At 44.1% G+C, this 24,432-nt stretch overlaps 1 protein-coding gene across 1 annotated transcript in view; it reads left to right on the plus strand.

Moving 5' to 3' along the window:
* Nucleotides 1-4,946: 4,946 nt before the first annotated feature.
* The window catches only part of Pgm2 (phosphoglucomutase 2), a 29,258-nt gene continuing 9,772 nt past the window's right edge, over nucleotides 4,947-24,432 (plus strand). Inside the window, exons 1-12 of the mRNA XM_031342383.1 lie at nucleotides 4,947-5,101; nucleotides 8,920-9,087; nucleotides 12,554-12,660; nucleotides 14,589-14,673; nucleotides 15,108-15,191; nucleotides 15,343-15,536; nucleotides 17,241-17,430; nucleotides 18,017-18,114; nucleotides 19,082-19,262; nucleotides 19,577-19,670; nucleotides 21,849-21,978; nucleotides 23,303-23,492. Coding sequence (XP_031198243.1) covers nucleotides 4,997-5,101; nucleotides 8,920-9,087; nucleotides 12,554-12,660; nucleotides 14,589-14,673; nucleotides 15,108-15,191; nucleotides 15,343-15,536; nucleotides 17,241-17,430; nucleotides 18,017-18,114; nucleotides 19,082-19,262; nucleotides 19,577-19,670; nucleotides 21,849-21,978; nucleotides 23,303-23,492 — 1,626 coding nt within the window. The 5' untranslated portion in view covers nucleotides 4,947-4,996. The remainder of the gene's footprint in view (nucleotides 5,102-8,919; nucleotides 9,088-12,553; nucleotides 12,661-14,588; nucleotides 14,674-15,107; nucleotides 15,192-15,342; nucleotides 15,537-17,240; nucleotides 17,431-18,016; nucleotides 18,115-19,081; nucleotides 19,263-19,576; nucleotides 19,671-21,848; nucleotides 21,979-23,302; nucleotides 23,493-24,432) is intronic.

Consider the following 24,432-nt stretch of genomic DNA (forward strand, 5'->3'; position numbering starts at 1 on the left):
AATTCTTTGCTAGTCTCCTTTATTCTGTATTCCAGCTTCTTAAACTGAGCAGTTATTGAATTATCTGCCTATCCATCATAGAGGCCATTATTGGACTACACAGCCACACACACACACGGCAGGGAAGAAAGGAGGGAGAGTGACAGATTACTGGTCTGTCTCTCTAGAGAACTCTGACTAATACACGATTATTGTTTCTACTTTAGAAATAAAGAAATAAAAATTAATATTGCCTGTCATCCCCAGAAACCCAGCAACCTAACACTAAAGTCTTCCATGTTCTGACCTAAGGAAAATACAAACAGCCGCCTGATTTCCTCATTGTTTAAATGTATTCACTGAAGACTTACAGTGTTAGATTCTGAGAAGACAACGATAAATAAGACACTATTTCTCTTCTCAGAGAGTTCACAGTTCAGTGAGGAAGGGTTCCTTCCATAAAGAGAATATTGTAACAAGTGGATTTACAGGAGAGGCAGGCAAGAGAAGAACAGGCCAAAGAACACCCCAGAGGCAATCAGCAAAATCCAGGTTGTAAGACAAGAGACTGCTCCTTCACAGGCAGACACCAGGAAACTAAGGCTGTACCTATAGATTGAAGGGGACTGAGAGAGTCTCAACCAACGGGAAGCTTCCTTGGCTCCTAATTCAAGCAAACTGACAACAAAACACAGGCAAGGCAGGATAGAAATTTGGACGCTTAATGGACACTTTAAATGTTTAGATGAAATCATGGTGCTATGGCTACTGTGAAGTGACTTTGTGTTTCAGAAAGAGGCAAGCAGAAATATCTGTACACAAAATGACATAATGTCTGGAACTTGTTTCAGTAATTTGGGAAGAAGGCAGTAAGTGAATAAGGCAAGATTGGCCACAAATTCATCATTCTGTGTCTGCATGAGAGTTATTGGGGAATCAAAGTTAGCAAATATTTAAAATTTCTCATACTAAAAAGCATTAGAAAAGCAGTGCCTGGGATGGATACAAAGGGGTTAGAAATGGCCACGTGTTGGGACATGTTGGGATAAGGACATTAGGACATTCACATGAGAAACAGCTCTCAGGCAGCCAGAGAGCATGGCAAACAAATAAAATCATTCAGAGCATCTCCTCCTGATGTCTGGGTCAAAAACGAGTGCTGCTTGTTTATGATGGAATGGCAGCTACTATCACATACAAACAGGCTACCAGAGTTCATGGAGCTTCCTCCTATAACGTGTGTTAAAATGAGTTGAGTTCAACAGGGGATTAGATATCCATTTAGAAAATCGGAGGAATAGGTGTGGGAATATGGGTTCTGTGAGGAACCAGTTGTGAGTATTAAAGATAGACTCTTAAGTTTTTTGTTTTTTATTTCCTTATCTAAAATACTTGAGATTAGAGATCTTTCCTAGATATCCAAATTATTCACTTTTCTATTGTTTTGAAAAAGACACCATGACCAAGGCAGTTACCAGAGGAGCTCATGTGGGCTCCATACCATACACCCTAGTATGTGTGCTTCTATCTGATGCTGCAATCGAACACAAAGAAGGGCTGGAGAGATGGCTCAGCGAGCAGTTAAGTGCACTGACTGCTCTTCTTTTCAAGTTCAATTCCCAGCAACCACATGGTGACTCACAGCCATCTATAATGGGATCCAATACCTGCTTCTGGTGTTTCTGAAGACAGCTCCAGTGTTACTCATGTACGTTACATAAATAAATACCTACCTAAACACACACACACACACACACACACACACACACATACACAAAGAAAACCCATAATTCTTAAGATTGTAGCTAGGTGTGCTGGCGTATGCCTATAATCCCAGCAGTTAGGAGTTAGAGACAGGAGTATTGGGTGTTTAAGGTTGTACTTGGCTACATATTGAGTTGACTATGGCTACAGGAAACCCAAAACCAAACTAAGCAATCAACAAAAAGGCTATAGCACTGTCAAGTAACATATGTGAATGCATCTGTATTACCTCCATTCAGGTCATGAAGTAGAATAGGTCCAAGCAAGGGATGATGGCAAATACCTATAATCTCAGCTACTCTAGGAGGCTGAGGCAGGAGGATCATAAATTTCAAGCCAGCCTTAGCTACAACTATAGCAAGTTTAAGACCAATTTAGACAAGCTTTGACAACCCAGTCTCAAAGAAAACAACATCAACAACAACAACAACAACAAACCGTGGAGATTAGGGGGACTGGGATTGGGGATGTAGCTCAATGCTTGGCTAGCACAAGCAAGGCCCTGATTAACTTCCAGCAGAGGGGAGGAAGAGCAGAGCAGACACAAAATTCCTCCTTCCCAAATATAGCCAGTAACCTAATGTTCATAGACTAACTCTTCTGTAGCTTTTATGTTAATAATTTTTAAAATTGAAATATGAATAAGTGAGATGGCTTAGCAAGTAAAGGCTGTAAAAGTATTTTTTTTTTTTATTTACCTGATGTAATGATCATCTCTGAGACTAACTGCCTCTGTCTGCTAACCTAGCCCTGGTCCTGGAAGCTTCTAAACTCTGTACAATCTTACCTAGGCCTAGAATGTTTTCAGCCCCTGAGACTTGCTGCTGAATAAGCTCTCCCCTCCTAGTTGTGTCTGAACTCAAGCTGGCTGATTCAACTCAGCTGTTACAGCTTAAACTCCTCTCCAAGCTGACTGATTCAATCTGGCTTCCCTCCCAGCCGCTGACTTTTTGCTTTGCTTGGCCTCATACTAACTGACCATCTGGTCTAATCTAGCTCTTTTTCATTCTCTAACTATGTCTTTATCTGTGTGTAGCTTGTTCTCTCTGCAACCTGTCTCTATAGTTGTCCCAGTAAAACTACCCTCTCTCTCCTCTCTCTGCACTGCTCCCTAAATAGCCTCTCTTTCCTCTCGGCTCTGCCCTGTCAAGTCTTTCCCTGATTCGTCACTTTGTCTGCCACTCAATTAGACATCACCTTCAGACATGGATGCTTCCTTCTACAAACTAACTCTGCCTTCATTGTTTGGGATTAAAGGTGAGTGGTAAGGGTGGGTCTGTATCCCTGCCAGAGATTAAAGGTGTAAAGGTGTGTGCTAAGGTTGAGTCACACCACAATTAGAAACAGGCTTCGCCAGTAAACAACATAATCTCAGAGTTCAGAGTATGATTAAACGTCCTGCAACAAAGGGCACTTGCCACCAAGCTTGATAACCTGAACTCAAGTTCTAGGACCTATATGGTGGAAGAAGAGAATTGACTCCCTAAAGTTATGCTTGCATTTCCATATGTATGTCACAATGAGTACAAAATTGAGACATAACTTATAGCTGGTAACCATGGTTCTAAGTTTTGATGAGCACCTGGCTCCAGGCAAACACAAACCCAGAGAATATACAGAATTGTCCCTTTCCTTAACTCCCAGTGAATCCCCATATCCAGTTCTGGAAAATACTGATTTGTTTTCTTTCCTTGTGTTTTTCTTATTCAGTGTCTGCCAGACCCAGTGTCTATCAGAGGTCTGAATTCTTTCACTCTATGGGATGGTTATGAGCTACATTCATAAGGTTGCACACAGCTCTTCATTCTCACTGGGCTGTGTAACTCATGGCTGAGTGGCCATAACTTATTTACATGACTTAGTGTGCATATACCACTATATATTTATCCATTCTGTGTGTCTGATTGGAGCTTTTTTTGTGACTAAAGTTGCTAGAAACTTTTTAAGAAGTTTTTTTTTTTTTTAATATTTGGGTATTTTGTCTGCATATATGTCTATGCACCATAGATATATGTGACAATAGAGATCTGAAAATGATGTAGGACTCCCTGCAACTGGTTTCAGATGGTCCTGAGCAGCCATGTTAGGTCTGATAATCAAATCGAGGTGCTCTGGAAGAAAAGCCAGTGTTCTTAACTGCTTTGGTTTTTCTTTGTTTGGTTGGGTTTTTGTGTCTTTTCAGGGTTGTTTGGTTGTTTTTTAAAGAATTATTTATTATCATATCTAAGTACACTGCAGCTGTCTTCAGACACACCAGAAGAGGGCGTCAGATCTCATTACCGATGGTTGTGAGCCACCACGTGGTTGCGGGGATTTGCACTCAGGACCTTCAGAAGAGCAGTCCGTGCTCTTAACTGCTGAGCCATCTCTCCAGCCCGTTTGTTTTTTGAGACAAGGTCTCACACTGTAACCCACTGTGACCTGGAACTCACTTCATAGGCCAGGCTGTGAACTTACAACAGTCCCACCTCAGTTTCCCAATAGTCAGGACTGCAGGAGTGAGGAAGGCATCACGTGCAGCTCAGAAACATTCTTGCTTGTGCTTCCTCATGCCCAGCCAGGTGTGCACATCGCCCGGCTGACCTAGAATTCTCATTTGTGTGGGATGACCTCTGGCGGATGAGTCGACATTCTTTTAACATTTTCTAGTGTGAAAATCCAGTTGACCCAGCGCCTTGAAAGTATAATTTGTCCTTGCGGGTGCTCTTCTGACATAAACTGTCTTTGCAAGTGTTATCTCATTTCTGGTTCGCTGGTTTATTTGATTTATTCCCCACTTGGCTCTTCTTTTTCAAGATTTTTTTCCCTTTGCTATTCTCTAACTTAACTTACATCTTGAGACAGGATCTCACTCTGTACCCCTAGTCAGTCTGGAATTCACTATTATAGATCAGATTGGCCTCTAACTTACAGAGACCTGCCTGCCTCTGTCTTATTGTACTGACCTGCGCCAATGTGCTCTGCTTCCCAGCTCATTCAGACTAGCATCCCAGACGTGATGGGCACCAAAGGCACACGTGATGTTTGCTAGAGGACACTGGGTATGGCCTAGGAGACTAGAGCAAGCCACCAAGCATTCCCTAATTGCCTGTCCTCCTGTAGGCACACCCGCTAAAAGCAAGTCTGGAACCGGGCGGGGACTACTGCAAGTCCTCTTCCCTCCGGCCCTCTGACTACGCCTCTGTCCCCGCCCTCTCCCCGCCCCGCCAGAAGGGTGACCCGGCCTTCTCCGCCGGGTTGTGACTGCGGCGGGATGGCGGCGGCGACTGCGACACAGGCACCGGCTCCGGAAGGCAGTGGCTTGGGCATGGACGCGCGACTGGAGCAGGAGACCGCGCAGTGGCTGCGTTGGGATCGGGTAAGGGCCGATCTCCGGCTTTCCGGTTCTCGGGCGCCGTGGCTTGTCCGGCAGGGAGCCGGGCCCAGCTTCCTTCCTTCCCTGCCCCGCCACACGGAGCCTGCTCGGCGTAAGCTGTTGCGGGACTAGAGACAGCTAGCTGTGTGGCTCGCCCGGCTGCTTCACCCGGTAGAGGAACGAGCTGGGGAGGGGTGAACATAGCGGGACTGGGATCCGGGGTAATCCACGCACGAGAAGGTTTTTGAGGTTCTGTGATGGGCTGAGAGCATCCTCATCCATTCAGAATCCGCTCTGGCCCGCCTTTCCCGGGACCTGGACTTCTCTACAGTCCAGACTACCGTTTCTGATTGCGTGGTTACTAACAGGTCCCTGATGGGCCAGGCTAACTGGGAGTTTTCCAGAGGACATTTACTTCACTGGGAAGGTGACAGAGTGTGCTTTGGTCCCAGCTGCGTCTTTTCCCCTGTCTTATGGCTGAAGCAGTCAGACGACCAGCTCCGGACATCACTTCCTTTGCCCTCTACAAGTTCTCTCTGACCTGTGCTTCCGCGTGTCCTGTTGCTTTGCCCGCAATGTTCTTCTTGCCTGTGATCAGCTGACTTTGTTTCTCTTGTTGTTATTCCTGTGTGAACTTAGCAGGTCTTTCCCGTCTCCCAAGTGCAACATATTTAACTCAAATACTTGCTCTAGACAGCCCACAGTCCTTTCATTCCCTGCTCTTCCTGGGACTGGAAGAAACAAACCAGCACCGCTTAGACGTTTGTTTGTTTAAAGTCTGTCGTTGTCCAGGGCTGACTTCAGGAGGTGAGACCCATGCAGATCCACTGAACCGGTGCTCAGGGAAGGGCCCAAGCCGTCTTTTAAAGCACTACCTTGAGATTCTCTTTTGTTAATCACGGAGTCTTTCGTTTTAATTGTGCACTGGACCCTGAAAATTATGTAGCTGGTGCTGGGTGTCTCTGCTGCCTTCTGTGGTCTACAGTACTAGAGGCTGTACTACATGTCTATAGTAGGTCCCTGAAACATTTGTTGACTGGAGAGCTCAGCAGAAGCTATTCCACAGTCACACCTAGAAAATGAAAAGTCAGGCCATCCTGGATGGCAGTGCCAGCCCCTCGCGGGAGTTTGTGTTTTGTTTTTCCTGGAAAGTTAAGGCACTCCAGGATGTTTAAGGGAAGGAAACTGTTTCCATTTCTGATAACTTACTAACTTTCATTGTGTAGTTATCTTAACGCCTGACTTAAGAAGTATTGTTCTATGTGTTAGTCAGGCTATTTGTACCTCTTGACTAAGTGTCTGACCGACTGAAGGAACAGGGAAAGAACTGCTTTGCCCAGACTCTGAGATGGTTTTATCCTTCATGGTGGAAAGGTGTAGCAGAGCTGTTTGTATCATAGAGACTAGGAAGTAGAGAAAGGGGGAATACAGGAAAAGGCCATTTCAGAAATATATCAGGGACATATACTGGACAAGTCCCAGTATCCTCAATCCTCCAACTTGCTCCCAGTTCCCACCTTTTGTCACCTCCTCATAATGCCAGCATATTATGGATCCATCAAAGGAGAAACCCTTTGATCCCATCAGAGCCTGGGATCTATTGGTCTTCAGAAGGTACTTCACAGATGCGCTCAGAAGTGAACAGAAAATGTAGCTACTATAAAACATGGAATCTGTCTTGGAACGAACGGTACCTCCATGAAACGAACGGTTCCTCCATGAGTAGAGGTGCAAAGAAATTGTCCTTTTCTCCTTTGGAGATGCTTCAATATGGTTTTCCCAATCAGAGGTGTGTCCGTGTGGTGTATGGTTGTGTCTGTTTGTGTGCTTGTGTGTAGACCCTTGTGCATATTCGTTCAGAGGCCAGAGACTGAAGTCAAGTGTCTTCCTCATTCACTCTGCCTTAAGGCTTAATTGCTGTGAAGAGACACCACGGCCAAGGCAACTCTTATAAAGGACATTTAATTGGGGCTGGCTTACAGTTCAGAAGTTCGGTCCATTATCGTCATAGTGGGAAGCCTGGCGGCATGCAGGCTGGCATGGTGCTGGAGAAAGAGCTAAGAGTTCTACATCTTGTTCTAAAGGCAAATAGAAGCTGCCTTCCAGGCAACTAGGAGGAAGGTCTCTCAAAGCCCACCCCGACAGTGACACACTTCCTCCAACAAGGCCACACCTTCTAATAGTGCTGCTCCCTGGGCCAAGCAAACGCTCTCATTGAACGTGAAGCCCATTGGCTAAATTGACTGAACAGCTCACTATGCATACACAGCCTGTCTACCTCCAGCATTAGACTTACAGATAAACTCTGGTTAGCTAGGCATGTTAGTGCAAGCTGGGGGTGTGAGCTTGGGTCTTAAAGCTTGCTTAGCAAGCACTTAACTGGTGGAGCTGACTTAAGCCCCTCTCAGTTACTTTAGCTGGAGCTGGGTGCCTCTCTGGGAAGGACCCATTCATTCTTCAGGGAACCTTCCACCAGCTAAAAGCACTGAGGTTACTGAGCTGGCAGGGACTCTGGTGGAGCTCTTTGCACGGCTACTGTGTCCCCTGCCCTGTGCCTCCCTCTTCTGTCAGTTTCTGTCACCCCAGGTCTGACCCTTATCCCTATTGCTCTCTTCTTGACTTTTCTTTATCTCTTTGCTTTGTTCTCTCAGGCTGCTGAGTCTTTTCTAGGGATCCAAGGCCAATTAAGACTTTTGAAATCCTCACTGTAGGCCTCAGAGAAGCCATGGATATTGGGTGTGGCCAGGAAGTCTGTGTTGTCTCTGCCACTCAGCAGGAGTTTGTTGAGCTCCTTTTGTATGCCAGCTCTGAGCCTTGCCTTGGGGGCACCTGACGGTGTAATGGGTAAGATGGTTCTCTGCCGTTGAATCTAGAGTTTTTAAGCCAAAAGATTGGTCCAGGTTCCCGCTGAAACTGGAACAATCTGGAACCGTGGGCTTGATTCCAGGAAGCCAGGGTTTTATTGAGACCACATTTCAAAGTTTAATTATAGAGCCTTATCTTGCCCAGTGTTCATTTTAGCAAATGATGACTAGAAGTACTTCACTCCAGCATTCCCTCAATTCTTAATGTAAAAGTCCAGGTGGAGTTAGGTAATTCTCCAATCTTCACATCTCCTGCAATCCTTATGCAAAGAAAACAAGGCAAGTGTACTTAAGTGATTCATGCTCTTATCTGTCTGCAATTAATGTAATAGAAAAGGCACTAGGCTAATATTCGTCTTGCAGTTTAAGCAAGCCATTCAATTTCTGTAAACTACTCACCCAAGCCTTCAGCTATTATTGGCCTGACTTAGAGTCATTGAAGGAAACACATTGTAAAAACTATAAAGCAGGACAAAAGAACGGTTTTAATTAAACTGACTGACCTACTACCCTGGGGAACTTTGAGGGAAGGAGATAAACACCACAACTCAGTGTCAGACAAAGACAAACTCTAATTTATGACCTTGAAAATTTTGCTAGAGCCGTTCTAGCTGGCTCGCCTTTTACAGATAGGGAGAATCTAAGTACTTTATAGCCTGCTCAAGCACAGGGTTGGGAAGCGAATGATCTGAGATCTCCCTGAGCATGGTAGCTGTCTATTCTAAAACAGCATCTTGTTCATTTTCTCTAAAACTGTTACCTCAGTAGGAAAGAGAATGTAAAAGCCTGTATTTATACAAATTTTTCGTAGAGGTTAGATTTTATGTGTGTGTGTGTGTGTGTGTGTGTGTGTGTGTATGTGTGTGTGTGTGTGTGTTGAGGGTGTGGTCTACCTTGCAGATTTTCTGTCTTTCTCTTAACCAAGCTGTGTCTGGTACATCCATGTCTGTCTTTCAGAATCCTTTAACTTCAGAGGCAGTGAAACAGCTCATTGCTGAAGGTAATAAAGAAGAGCTGCAGAAATGCTTTGGGGCCCGGATGGAGTTCGGGACAGCTGGCCTCCGAGCGCCTATGGGAGCAGGGATTTCTCGAATGAATGACCTGACTATCATCCAGACCACACAGGTACCATGAGTTTGTCATTGCTGGCTCTTCCCGGTGTGTCTCCCTGAGTCCCGGGGATCTGATAGATTTAATTTGTCTTAGTTATGGGTTTGTCTTTGGATCTGACCAAAGAGAGAAAGAGCCCACCATTTAATCTACACAATGAGGCTTGTGCAGTCCTTGTTTAAAATTCATCAGCTTTCTATTCACCCAGACAGCCATGCAACAAGTTTATTGAATGCCCACTGTGTGTCAGGCATAGTGAATTGATATGACAAAGTCAGATTCCCTTGTGGAGAATTTGTTCTTATACAGATCCATTGACTAAAGTAATGGCAGGGAATATGAACACAAATATGCTGGCTGGGAGCTATACTGGTGTTTATAAATGAACTGTGACCCAAACAAAGTAACTAATCCCCACCATGTCTGCCTAAAGAGAAGGTCAGTGGCACCTGGTGGGGATATATAGTGCCGTGGTTATATTTGGACAATCCAGTTTGTCGCACCTACTGTGAGGTGTGGATTGAAGATTAACCTTGAACCTTTTCCCCTATATTCAACTCTATCTAATTTCCTGAAGTGGAGAAATTAGGCTTTTTTTCTGCTAGAACAAGGGCACTCTTCTGAGAGTGGGCCTCAGAAATGCATGTAATTAGGAGTCCTTTGAAACCACGATGGAGAGATGTTTTATAAGTGATCCTATTCCATCATCCACCCACTGGTGTGATCCTTAGGAGCCCTCTACTCTGGAGTGATGCTTCCCATGGACATGAGGATGCTCAGTGCTGAGAACATTTCAGGAAAGCAGCAGATGCAACTTTAACATCTTAGGGGTCATCCCAGAAGTGAAGGAAAAAGGACTTCTGGAATGGCCTGCCCTGGCTGCCACTCCAGCTGTGGGTGGCATTCCCTGATGGAACACTGGCGTGCGGTTTGGTCGGTCACATCCCCGTTCTCACATTCACTGGGGCATTGACACTCTTGCTCCTGCTCCTTTGGGTGTGAAGGCCAAGCCTAGTGGCACCTTAAAACTGCCCTGCTTTGGTTAAGGTGCCAGTGAAGAACATCTCAAAGAAGTAGGGCAGAGGCTGGAGGAAAACTCTTCTCTTATTTGCCTCATAGGTAGAGGTTATGATTTCTTATGACAATTAATTCACATCTTTTTGATGCTGTGTTTGTGATTACTGGAGAGTACTTAATTTAACCTGGACACATCAGTGACTAATAACTCACTGGCCTATGAAATAGCCCATTCTAACTAACTCAAGGCCAATCTCATTTAAAGATGGTTTCAGGGTGCTGGAGAGATGGCTCAGGAGTGAAGAGGACAGGTTCCTCTTGTTGAGGACCTCAGTTTGGTTCCCAGCACCCATGTCAGGTGATTCACACTACTTGTAATTCTAGCTCCAGAGGACCTGACACCCTCTTCTGGCCTCCATGAGCACCTGTACTTATATGAGTGCTTGTGTACCTATGTATACTCACTCACACAGGCTCACACACATACATAATTTAAAATAATAAGGAAAGGGGCTTGAGAGATGGCTCTGTGGCAAAGAATGCTTGCTACTCTTGCAGATGATTTGAGTTTGGTTCTTAACAACCACATCCAGTGGCTTATAGCCACCTGTAAGCTCCAGGGGATCAGACATCCTCTTCTCACTCCCTGCACACATGTGGCATACACTCACCCAGAAGCACACACATGGATATAATTAAAATGTAATTTTTAAAAGATGGTTTTATAAGTTTCATCCCAAACACATCTATCTATCTATCTATCTATCTATCTATCTATCTATCTATCTATCTATCTATCTTAGCTTTTATGGATCACAGTTATATATTTTGGAGCCATGAAAGTTTTTGTTTTGTTTATAGTAGTATTTTAATTCTGAAAACCTCCTTCATCCCCTATGGAATAGTGTCCTTTCCCTCACCTATTCTCAGGTCCTCATCCTCAACAGGACCCAGAAGCTTCTAGAAAATTTAGGGATATGAGAATCTGGACTCGGGCTATGTGCTTTTTGCCCCCTGACACATTGAAGTCACAGTGCAAAGGTTGACCTGGAGAGTTAGGTATAATGTCACCATCATAAGCTGTGAAGAGTCAGGCATATGAATTCCTTCTTGGGAACCCACAAAGCCAATACATAACATGCATCCTTATTTCGTTACCACTTTCAGAAAGTGTGCTGGATGATGGTATGTGTTTGCCATGAGAAAAGAAACATTGATGTAACATTGCTAACAAGATTGAGATGTATCCCTCTACCAAAAATCATAGGTATGCTTCTTTATTTATAAGGTTTCCTTTAGTCAGAGTACAGTGAGGAGTAGGTCGCATCTCTATTGCCCAGTCAACCAGAACTCTCTGATAATGTCCAGGGTCTGGATTGTTTGGATTCCAAGTTTGCTGCTCTCTTGTGTCTGAGATCGATGTGATGCTGATACACAAGGATGGGATGTTCCATCAGCTTGGGCCAGGTAGTGATAGCCCCACAATGCCTAAGTTTGATTTGTATAGCAAGTTTTACCCTATAAATGGACCAATTCCAGTCTCCTTTGGATTTCTGGTAAATAGTATCCGAAACAAACAAATCAAATAAATTTTCATCAGTCAATTGTCAAAACTGTGTAAAACGTATTGGCTTTCTTTAACTGATGTCACAGAGCAGAGAGATGTGTCAGAAGTGCCTGCTGATCTAGGCTGGAAGCAAGGGATAAGGTCATGACTGGAGTAATGACGTGCACACATCTGGAGACCAGAAGATAACCTCGGTGTTATTTCCCAGGCACCGTTCACTTTTTCTTTTGAGACAGATTCTCTTACTGGCCTAGAATTTACCAAGTAAGGTAGGCTGGCTGGCTAGGGAGCCCCACAAGTCTCAGAGCTGCCTCTGTCTCCCCAATACTGGGTTTGCAAGCTTGTGCCACCACACCTAACTTATTTTTTTTTTTTCAGTTGGCTTCTGGGTATCAGATGCAGGTCCTCAGGCTTACGAGGCAAGCATGTTACTAAATTACAGTGTTATTATTATTGGTGTTCCTGTATATAGACATGGAAACTAGACAAAAGATATAAAAATTTGTCTCTTCCTCAATGGTGGCAGAGTAGAGTTCAAATCCATTTTCTGGCCCCAGAGGCATATGTACCTTACATCCTACACTGAAGCACCTGTCACCAGACCTGAGTACAGCCCACAGTCTGTGGCTCATTAGGTCTGAAAATGCGTAGGCCCTTGCTCTTCTCTGTGTCCTATTGTAAGTTGGAAATTCTGAGCAAGTTAGTCTGGACTTGAAGGTATTAAATTCAACACAGCACCTGACTTAGATAGTCAAAAGAAGCTGTTTTCATCTAGCCATTCAGTCTGCATAACCACTGGTCCCCAACCCTATGTTGTCCTGTGAAAGCGGAGAAAATAGAAGTGGGCTGACTCTTATATGTATGAAATATGTGCTTTTCGCCCTGGGCTTCTTTCAGGGATTTTGCAGGTACCTGGAAAAGCAGTTCAGTGACCTGAAGCAGAGGGGCGTGGTGATCAGCTTCGATGCCAGAGCTCACCCTGCCAGCGGAGGCAGCAGCAGAAGGTATTTAGGTTGTAGGGTTTGAGGGGGGCTTTGGGATGGGACCTGGAGACGCTTTTCAGAAAAGGATTCTTTTTCATAATTTCTTTTATACTTTTATTTTGAATCATCATTTCGATAATTTGACTTTTTTAAAACCATTTTTTAAATGATGTGAATATGTGTGTGTGCGTGTGGATGCTTGCCTATGGGTGCAGGTGCCCACAGAGACCAGAGGCACTGGATCCCCTCTAGCTGGAGTCATAGGCAGTTGCAAGCCTTTGTAAGAACAGTACATAACCTTAATAAGGTCATGACATAACCTGATTTTTTTTTTTTTAATGACTTGACTTTAAACCCATAATTACTCAGTCGTTAAAAGTAATGGCTTAGGGCTAGGCAATCCCAGCACTAGGGAAGCAGAGGCAGACAGATTTCTGTGAGTTTGAGGCCAGCCTGGTCTACAAAGCCAAGGTCAAGGACAACCAGGGTGAAACCCGGAGTTGAACCCACCCATACCCCACCCTTCAAAAAAGACTGGTTAGCCTGGGCCTTTAATCCCAGCACTCTGGAAACAGTGGAAGGACTTCTTGAGTTCAAAGGCAGCCTTGGCTACATAGCAAGTAAGATACCCAGAGAGACCTTGTCTCAAAAAACAAACAAAATTGATGGAGGAAAAACTGTCTAAACCTGCCTCTCACTTGCTTCCACTTTATCCTCCCTTGCTATTTATAGGCACTGTTGCCTCTTTCTTTCTTGACAGACATCTTTCTCAGGGTGTAGCCTTGTAACAGTCCCAGACCCAGGGGACTTGTGGTTAGCTGTGAGCAAGAGATGCCAAAGATAGAGATACTGAAGATAGAGATGCTGAAGATAGAGGTGCTGAAGATAGTGATGCTGAAGATAGATAGTGACACCAGTAGGGGCAGCAATTTTTTGAATGCTGAACCAGTGCTTCCCATTTAAATCCCCCAAACATAGAAAACATTTAAAATTGGCCTTCAGTATCCACCAGAGACCTTTTCTAAGACACCCTCCACTGCATGAGTCCCCTATATAAAAAGGCGCACGGCTTGTGTAATGCCTGTGTGCACCTTCTCCTGCTTTCTCTTGTCAGTTCCGAGACAAGCTCTCACTATCTAGACCATGCCTGTACTGAATTCATGATTCTCTTCTCTCGGTCTCTTAGAGTGTGAGATTACAGACGCTCACCACCAGGCTTGGTTCCCATGTACTGTAAATCCTGGCTTAGACCTGTCACAGCTGATACAGCTGTGTTTTTAAGGACAGCTCTTGCTCTGCTCCTGGAGCCATGGCATTTGCTTGAAGTGACCGGCATTTCAATTCTTTTGGGGCTTGTGGTTCCTGCCTCTGCTGTGCACACACGCATAAGGACACCTCTTATACTTAAATAAAACAACACCTAGTCCGAGTTCGTATGAGGTGTGTACTGAATTGTGACAGTGTAAATCGTCGCTTTTAAGCCTCTGCATAGTGACACATGAGGTCCCAGCGGTTGGACCATTCTTTGTTGTGGTGGATTGTCCTATGCATTATAAGGTGTTATGACAACGGACAGTGTCTCCGCTTCAAATATCCCTGAGGACAGATGAGCCCAAATGGGAGCCACTGAGGTAGGCCCAGATGGACAGAGTTGAAAGACTTTAAATCATCCTGGCTTACATGTTCAGTAGCCTTGGACATGTGACAAGGTGACCTCAGGCCTTTATCCTAAACAAAAGAGCGGGGACCAGACTCCAGCTGTCTCAGCTTTCACTACTGAATGTAGGCGTGTTGGAAGGGGCCAGGGCTGCATCTCGGTTAGTGGAGGGTTTGCCTAGTGTGCATGAAGCCCTGGGTTCCACGCCAGCATGCCCGCTCACTGTTTCTCACTGCCATGAGAAGCTCTAACCCCGACTCTCTCCTTTTTGTCCCTGCTTCTGCACTTCTAGGTTTGCCCGGCTGGCTGCGACTGCATTTATCACCCAGGGGGTTCCTGTGTACCTCTTCTCTGATATAACCCCAACCCCCTTTGTGGTAAGTAGCCGTTTCCTGTCTAAGTACTTGTCAGAGGGCTATAGACAATATAGAAGGCCAAGCAGCTTGTGGCCAATAAATGTTCGTGCCAGTGAATGCTTAATTTATGGGTTAAGGATAGAAAAGACTAACAACAGTAACTAATAATAAATGGAAGAGTTGCAGCAGTCTCCTGTCATGAAATTATATGAGTGTGGGTCCTGCTGAAAGAGCTAAGGCACGTACTCGTCTTCCTGAACCACTGGTCACTGAAACAGAACAGGGCAAAACCACAGACAAGGGGGATGCTGCATGGTGCTGGGATGGGACCTGAGATGCCGAATGGTGTGTCATGATATTAGGGTGATACAGGGGGATGAATGGCTCTAAACACGTGCAGTAGGCATTTCCGTTCTGCCTAATCTTTCTTAAGAACCGTCTCCTGCTCTGTTTAGCCTTACACAGTGTCACACCTGAAACTCTGTGCCGGAATCATGATCACTGCCTCCCACAATCCAAAGCAGGACAATGGCTATAAGGTACCTCTTCCAACCCCCCCCCAACCCCTCGCAACCCCAACACATGCTCTCTCCTCACGCTGTGTGCTTATAAGGGATCCCACCCCTGTGTTGCTCATGAGTGGGTGCTCTGCATCCTGAACCTGCTACATGCATTCTCTGGCTTCTCTAGGTCTACTGGGACAACGGAGCTCAGATCATCTCTCCACACGACCGAGGCATTTCTCAGGCCATTGAGGAAAATCTAGAGCCCTGGCCTCAGGCTTGGGACGAGTCTTTGATTGACAGTAGTTCTCTTCTTCACAACCCCAGTGCGTCCATCGGTAATGACTACTTTGAAGACCTTAAAAAATACTGTTTTCACAGGTAACTGGATTGTGGCTTCACTTCAGCTAATGTGATTCAGCCGAATTCTAACAATGTCTGGTTTTTTGATTTGATCCCCTCTACCTGGTGCATACACTGTAGCACTCATGTGTATGGGACAGCAGCAGAACTGGCCACTTTTTCTTAAAGGAACTGGTAACAAATCCTCATGGCATTGCTGACTTCATCCCTCAGATGTGCTGCTATTCTAGTGTACAAGCAGCACAAGGGACCAGTCAGGGAAGCCACACTGAGGTGGCTTTATTTACAAAAACAGGTGGCCAACCCACTGTGGGCTACAGTTTGAAGTGTTGTCAACTTATACATATATGTTTGTGGCTGTGTCTATATATATATATACATATATATATATGCTTGTATGGCTGTAACTGTATATATGTGTATTTAAGAAAATACTTTCAGGGCTGGGAAGATGGTCCAGTGGGCAAGAGCACTTGCTATATAAGTGTGAGGACTTGAGTTCTAATCCCCAGTACCCAAGTGTGCTCATACAATGCTTATGGCGCCTGTTTGTGCCTGTTTGTTCAGTCTGAGGCAAACTTGGTGGTCACAGTCAGGTACTGAGCAGGAGGGTTTAGGTCCTGCCACTGCTTATTGCCTCTCTGAAACTGAAGTTCAGTTTTGGGTTGTTTGGTGCTGTGTTTGTTAGATAGCCTGGGCCCGGCTACTCCAGTGGAGAATAGAGACTCTAATCCCATCTAAGGGAGAAAACACACTGGCTTAGGGTCTCCCTGCGCCATGGGATACAGATCTGAGATCCCAGGTCACTGGCTGTTTTCTCTACAAAAGAAATCTCTAAAACTGGGGTTATCATTTTCCCCCTTCTGGTAGGGAATGCAAACGTGAATCTGTGAGCTTTCCCTCCAGCCCTCTCATTCAGTTTCACAAACAGGGAGAGTTAACAGGGTGTTTGCTTGTTTTGTATCACTGCAGGTAGCAGGGGAAAGCAACAGTTACTTGTGTGTGTATAACAGCACATGCATTTACAAGGTTGAGGGTGATCAGCAAGCTGCTCTCCAAGAACATTAGAGTGGTCGGTGCCCTCACCTGCAGCCTGTGGTAATAACATAGGGCCCACCTTCGACCTTGTGCTCCACATTATCCAAATTATTACACCCCCCATTTGTTAGAAGAACACAAAATCTCACTTTCATTTATACTCTTTATTGTGAAAAACTTTTTTTAATGTTTATTTGATCTGTATTTGTCTTTTCTGAGTATTTGCTTATCTGTCGAATTTAGCAAATTTCTTTCTTTATTTAGAAGAAACCAAGTCTTGTTTCTTTCAAGTATCTACTCTCTCCCTGTTGTTACTTTTGACATTTTTTATTGAAACTTTTTTATGGAAGTTTTTAAACAATTTTGTTAATATTTAGTTGTCTTTTAATTCTTGGTTTCTGGGTTTTATTCATACTCTCAAAGACTTTGTACCAAGATTATAAGAAAAAAAATCTGCTTTTTTGAACTTTTGTGCTTGCATTTGGTGATAATGAATCTTTCAAGTCATAGGAGATGCTGTATGGAGGGCATAGCTTAGGTCTATCTGAAAGGCTCCCAGCTGTACATACACTGAAGCATCTTTCTAACCGTGTTAAGTGCCCCAGCGCATGGTATTTTCTAAACCCTCCCCTCTAGAGAGCCTTGTTTAGATCCTTTGTCGGTTTCCATTTTGTCTTACTCTAGGATGGTGAACAGGGAGAGCAAGGTGAAGTTCGTGCACACCTCTGTCCATGGTGTGGGTCATGAGTTTGTGCAGTTGGCCTTCAAGGCTTTTGACCTTGCGCCTCCTGAAGCTGTTCCCCAGCAGAAAGACCCGGATCCCGAGTTCCCCACTGTCAAATACCCGAATCCTGAGGAGGGTAAAGGTGTCTTGGTAACCTACCTTTATTAAATAATGGACTCTGCCTTTTAAACTCTGAGCCGTCGCTCTCAAGTATATTGTGTTTTTATGGGGTGCTGGGAAAAATGAATTATATCTCTGTAAATAGGTATGTTGGATGGTCACCAATTTCTTAAAGGAGCTTTTTCAGACTTGACATCTTGCATGAGGATATAAGAGCTAAAATCTAAATTATGCTCTAAATTAAATTAAATATTTGTTGACAGTTTCTCTATTGCCAAGAAGTATTGATAATAGACTGGAGAGGGTTTGGGTTTTTTGTTTTTTGTTTTTGTTTTTGTTTTTTTGTATTTTTAATTTTATACTTTCTTGTTAAAGAGTATTATTGACATTGTGGCTCACATACCATTTTGAAACGTTAGATAATAATGATACTGTAAGAGTTGGTTTGGTCTGGTTTGTGTGGCCAAATATACAGTGCCTAGAAATACCAGTCCAGCCACAAGGCTGCCACAGCTCTGTATGGTCACTGGAACTCTCAACATATGCAAATCTTAAAGACTATGGTGTGGTCCATGTTTTCCTTAAGTAATATTTTATTTTCTGAACTCATTTTCAGACTTTATCTTTTGCATTGGCTGACAAAATCAAGGCCAAAATCGTCTTAGCCAATGACCCAGATGCTGACAGACTTGCTGTGGCTGAGAAGCAAGACAGGTAAAATTAACTTTGTTTATCTGAGTCATAAAAAATATACAGAACTCCATCTTTAGCAATACTGTATTTGTGGGGACGTTGAGTCCAGATGGGAAGTTTTCTGTTTAATTATATTTGTTTTTACAATCAAAGCTCTGGTAGGTTCCTCTCACCAGACACTTTGCTGATCCTAAGGGCGGCGAGCATGTCCTTGACTCGTGTAACACAGAGCAAAGCAATGGAGTGTGCGCTGGGCCTGGAAATGACTCTTTGTAACACCTTCACTTTATAATTGAGCTTAGTACATGAAGGGCTCCATGCCTCCTGATGCAAAGACCTTTGCATGATTCTGGCTTTTCAGTTCTGAGTCTGTCTGTGGATTTAATAAAGCACCAGAACTGCAAGGCAGTGTTGAATTTAGGGGAAATAGACAGGCTTTGACATAATACTTAAGACAGGTATGACCATGCGGTCTATGCAAAAGATATAAAGAATGCCTGGTACAGCTTCAAACTACAGCCTTTGCCAAAGATGGAAATCAACGTGTCCTGTGTCCTCCCTGGGATGCTAACTGTAGACCATCTTCAAATATGTTAATGTTTATCTGGAAGCATTGGCTGATATATTAAAGTTGCTCAGATATTTGTGATGTTGTAGGTCCACCTCAGCCCAGTTAATTTTTTTTCTTATTTATTTACTTATTTATTTATTCATTTATTTTGGTTTTTTGAGACAGAGATTCTTTGTGTAGTCCTGGCTGTCCTAGAACTCGCTTTGTAGACCAGGCTGGCCTGGAACTCACAGAGATCTGCCTGTTTCTGCCTCCTGAGTGCTGGGATTAACAGTGAGTGCTAGCACATCCAGCTCAGCCCAGTTATTTAAAGACGGGAACAGTTTTATAGAAAGTACGCTGAGCTTCTTTTGCCTAGCTCCGGGACTTGTGTGCCTTCCTAAAGGTTGCTGAAATACAGGGCCTGTTTCCTTGCAGTGGTGAGTGGAGAGTGTTCTCAGGCAATGAGCTGGGAGCCCTCCTGGGATGGTGGCTCTTCACTTCCTGGAAAGAAAAGAACCAAGATCAAAGTAACCTCAAAGACACATACATGTTGTCCAGCACCGTTTCTTCCAAAATCTTGCGGGCCATAGCCTTAAAGGAGGGCTTTCATTTCGAGGTAAGGTGTTTGTAGGTCTTAGACCTCCCCGATTCCTAAGATATTCTACCCACTTTTTTCTCTTTTCCTTTTATATTTTGAGACAGAGTTTCATATAGCCCAGGCTAGTCTTGAACTTCATATTGTAGCCAAGGATGACCTTGAACTTCTGATCCTTCTGTACCTACGCCTTGCTACGATTTTAGGCACATGCCACCCACACCCAGTATGTGTGGTACTAGGGACTAGACTGAGGGCTAAGCAAGCACTCTACCAATTGAGCTTCATCCTCCTGCCCCAAAATATGTCTTTTCTCTTTTGTGTTATCTGTTTAGGAAACATTAACTGGCTTCAAGTGGATGGGAAACAGAGCCAAACAGCTAGTAGACCAGGGGAAGACTGTCCTATTTGCATTTGAAGAAGCTATTGGTAAGATGCAATAATGAGATTCGCAGTGTGTGTGTGTGTGTGTGTGTGTGTGTGTGTGTGTGTGTGTGTGTGTATGTGTGTGTATTAAACAATATGTTACATATTAAATTATATATTTATATGTATATATAAATAAAACAAACAAACGAGATCAATATTTGAATTTGCGCTCAACAGATCCCAATAAAATGGGAGCACAGTTTATCTTGCTTCTCTTGTTTGGCTCAAGTGTTGAATTCTCCTACTCTAAACTGGAATCTCATATCTTTTCAAAAACTATAACAAAAATAGCATGCAAATAATTGGGCCATACACAGATAACTGACGGTGGTGGCCTTCTGCACAGGGCCGTTGGCAGTGCAGGAACCCACACATCTGTGGAGCTGATTGTTAGGGCTCAAACAGGACAAATGAATAATGGAGATGCTTATTTAACACATCAAAGCAGATGCTGGCCACCAAGTTCTCTCAGAACCCTTCAGTCCCTGCTTGTCCCCTACTTGTTCTCTAAGCCAAGGGGCTGGGCTTCCCTTCCCCCAGCTGCTGTTCCCTATATAATCCAGCCATTTTGGTTCCCCAGCTCTTTTTGTCTGCCCTTTATTCTCCTGAATTTCCCCTCCTCCTTCCCCTGTCTCCTCACATGGCTTGGTTCCTGATCTTGTTCGCTCTGGACTCTCCCAAATGTCTCTGCTTCTGGCTACATTCTCTCTCATATCTACAATGAGATTCCTTCTCCTCCACCATCCCTACAAGTAGTCATGACTTTCCTTTTTTCTTTCTTCTTTTCAATCACTAATAAAAGTCTAATGAGGATGCATGCACTGAGAGTGCCCAGGGAGCAGAAGGCAGCTCTGTGATCCCATGAAGTCACAGTCATGGACATAGGAAAGGACATTAAAAATGTAACCAGAATTACTCAAAAGGCCTCATCCTAAACTACCAGTCAGTACATATAAGAAAGGAAAATTAGGGGCTGGAGAGATGGCTCCAGTGGTTAAGAGCACTGACTGCTCTTCTGAAGGTCCTGAGTTCAAATCCCAGCAACCACATGGTGGCTCACAACCATCTGTAATGGGATCTGATGCCCTCTTCTGGTGTGTTTGAAGGCAGCTACAATGTACTTAACATATAATAATACATAAATCTTTGGGCCATAGTGAGTGGGGCTGGAATGAGCAGAGGTCCCGAGTTCAATTCCCAGCAACCATTACATGATGGCTTACAGCCATCTGTACAGCTACGGTGTACTCATATAATAAAATAAATAAATATATATTAAAAAAAAGGAAAGTTAGGCACGAGCATAGGACATTCTGCTGTTTGTGCAAGCACGTGCATAGCTGTTAACTTAGCAAACACTATCATTCGCTTTCTGTTCTGTGTACTTCTTAAGTCGAAGAGACACTCGTTTCATTTAACCAACTCATTACAGAGGGATGGCATGGCTGCTGCCTGTTGGTTGTCAGTTTACAGAGCTCTCTTGCCTTGGCTTTTGTTAAGGAGACATTGTTTATCAAGTGATAATTATAAATGCTAACTCAGTGGCTCTGAAATATACGATAATGGCTTTAGCCTCCAGCAGCTCCAATTAGTGACCACACAAAAGAGGGTAGGGGCCAACCATCAAGATGAATGCAGTCACTGCCAAGTACCACCAGGTGTCAGAAGAGAAAGAGGTGGAGAGTGACTGGAATAGGCAGAGCCACGTGTACCTGAGCTGGAACTGTGACGATGAGTCTGGTCAATGAACACCATTTGCCAGCAGGGGAAACCTCCAACGGATCATTCAATGTGGATTTCCTCAGGGCTCCTATATTCAAGGCACAGGGCTAAATTGCTTTGTTTTTGAGACACAAGCTTATGTAACCCAGAACTCCTCCATCTCCCAAATGCTAGAATTACAGGCATATGTCACCACTCAGCTCTATGTAAGCTAATCACACTATAGTTCACTGGGGGCTCACATCCAGGACCTTCTGGGTGTAAAGCAGATAAAATATATATTATGGTATGGAACCATACATAGGTCTAAGTTCTCAAACACAGAGATAAATGAAAAATGTGTGTGTGCTTCAGACTAGATCCTAATATGCACAGGCCTGCTGCACTCATGTGGCCTGCTCTAGTGCTGCGATGAAATCCACTCCTGAGCCTGTGTGTCTACTGCTTTCTCGACAGGATACATGTGTTGTCCCTTTGTTCTGGACAAGGATGGCGTCAGTGCTGCTGTTATATGTGCAGAGCTGGCGAGCTTTCTAGCAGCCAAGAATTTGTCTTTATCCCAGCAGCTAAAGGCCATCTATGTGGAGTAAGTACTTATGGACTACTGAAGGAATATTGGTCATATTTCAAGTGCTTTTACTCTGGTGACATGGTCTGTTTCTTAGGAGATCGAAGATCACCTTTTCCATTTGATATGTCACCACTAATTAGTAATGACCATTTGCAGTTGCGTGCATACTAACACATGGGATCATTGCGCAAATGGTTTAATTGAAGAGTGTGAATTTAAGTAGTCAGTGGCATAAGTAGTTTAGATATTGGGGTCAATCTTCGAAGCAAGAACCAAACTCTGTTGGTCTGATGCGGAAGCTGTGCAGATGACACAACCAGTAACCATGCAGCATGGCTGTGCTCTGTAAAGCCATAACTTACCTGTACAGGCTAACGGAGAGTACACTACTGATTTCATGTTTTCTGCGTGCGTGTGTGTGTGTGTGTGTGTGTGTGTGTGTGTGTGTGTGTGTGTGTGTGTGTGTGTTGTTCAGCTTTCATTCCTTAGGCACTGTCCATATTGTTGACACTGTTCTGTCCCTGGCCTTGAGTTGGACAAGTAGGCATGGCTGGCTGGCATCAAGCCTCAGGCATCTGCCCATCTCAGTCTCTATAGGCACGCACCTCCATACCCATCTCTTTTTATCCGGCTTCTAGGGATTTCTCTGCTTCTCATGCTTATAAAGGAAACACATCACTGGCTGAGCTATCTCTTCTGCCCTGGACCTCTTTTTCACCTTCTTTTAAAATGTATTCACATTTTTTTTTTAAATGTGTATGGGTGTTTTGGCTGCATGTCTCTGTGCACCATGTGTATGCCTGGTACCTGCAAAGGCCAGAAGAAGTCATCGGATCCCCTGAAATTGTTGTGATGTGTGTAAAGCTGCAGATGTTTGTGAACCACCCTGAGGGTGCTGAGAATTGAACCTGGGTCCTCTGGAAGAGCAGCTCATGCTCTTAATCACTGAGTCATCTCTTAAACCCTTCACTTTTTTTGTTTTAACATTTATTTAGTGTGTGTGTGTGTGTGTGTGTGTGTGTGTGTGTGTGCATGTGTATGTATGCATATTTATATGAGTGTGTGTACACATGCCATTAAACACACATGGAAGTCAGAGGATGTTCTGGGGACCAACTCAGGTCTTACACTTGGCAGCAAGCGCCCTTACCCACTGAGCCATCTTGCCATCCCCAGATTCTTCTTTAATGTTAATTTACCCTTTTGAAGTTGGTTAGGGCTCCTCGTTTCACTCACTTTAGAATGAGCTAGTTGGCACACATCTTACCATACATTCTGCAGAATTTTTGTAGCTCATTTTGCTTACATTTTGTAGCTCACTTATAGTTTCCTTTTATAGGTATGGCTACCATATTACCACAGCTTCATATTTTATCTGCCATGATCAGGGCACAATTCAGAAATTATTCGGAAACCTGAGAAACTATGATGGGAAGAATAATTACCCCAAAACGTGTGGCAAGTTTGAAATTTCGGCTATCAGGGATCTTACCACTGGCTATGATGCTAGTCAGCCTGATAAGAAAGCTGTAAGTCCCGTTTACATCTATCAACTCATTTATTCTGTGTTCTGATGATAGTCAGCCTGATAAGAAAGCTGTAAGTCCTGTTTACATCTATCAACTCATTTATTCTGGGTTCACCAGTGCCTACCACTTGAACAGATTCATTTATTCACACAGGTGACTGAAAATTCAGGCTGGAAGTGTGTAGCTCAGGGGTAAGCTGCTTGCCTAGCACGTGACTAGGCCTTGGGTTAGGCCCCTAGCATCAGAAAAGAATAAGCAAATAAAATGGTATGTGGTAACTAGAAACCATGGGCTAGAAATGCAAGTGATCTCACGGGTCATTTGATAATGAATGACTTCTCAAGCCATCCTCTCACAGACGAGGAAATTGTGACTCAGAAGGGCAGTGACTGGTGAGGATCCAGGTGGAGGAGAGGCCTTTGACTCTGGACCCAGCTTTTCCTCTTCACCAGAACTTGTCACTCCAGAGAATATCTGAGTCACACACATACCAAGAGGATGGATGACTAACCAGAATTAGCCGGGTATGGTGACACATACCAATAAATCTTTAAATCCCTATACTTGGAGAGAACCAAGGCAGGAACACCGTAAGTCTGAGTTTGAGGCCAGCTTGGGTTATATTATGACATCCTGTCACAAGCAAACAGTGCAGAAAGCTACCCTGGAGTTTCTCAGTGAGTAGCTCTGAGATAAGAACCAAGAATTTGCATATCTAATGAGATTCCAGAGGACTAGAGACTGGTCCACTCTGGGAGAGCCACTGAGGAGTGGCTTTCTGATGAGTTTGGCCTTGTTCTCTGATTGCAGGTGGCCTAGCTATAAATGTTTACATTTGGATATCTCTTAGAGACAGAGGTAGCAGAAATGTAGGGCTGGCTGTGCCCAGGTTAAAACAGCAGGAGCACCCTGATGAGTGAGTTACTAGACGTCTTCCTTG

Source organism: Mastomys coucha, unplaced genomic scaffold (assembly GCF_008632895.1).
Source record: "Mastomys coucha isolate ucsf_1 unplaced genomic scaffold, UCSF_Mcou_1 pScaffold22, whole genome shotgun sequence".
Classification (NCBI taxonomy): Eukaryota; Metazoa; Chordata; class Mammalia; order Rodentia; family Muridae; genus Mastomys; species Mastomys coucha.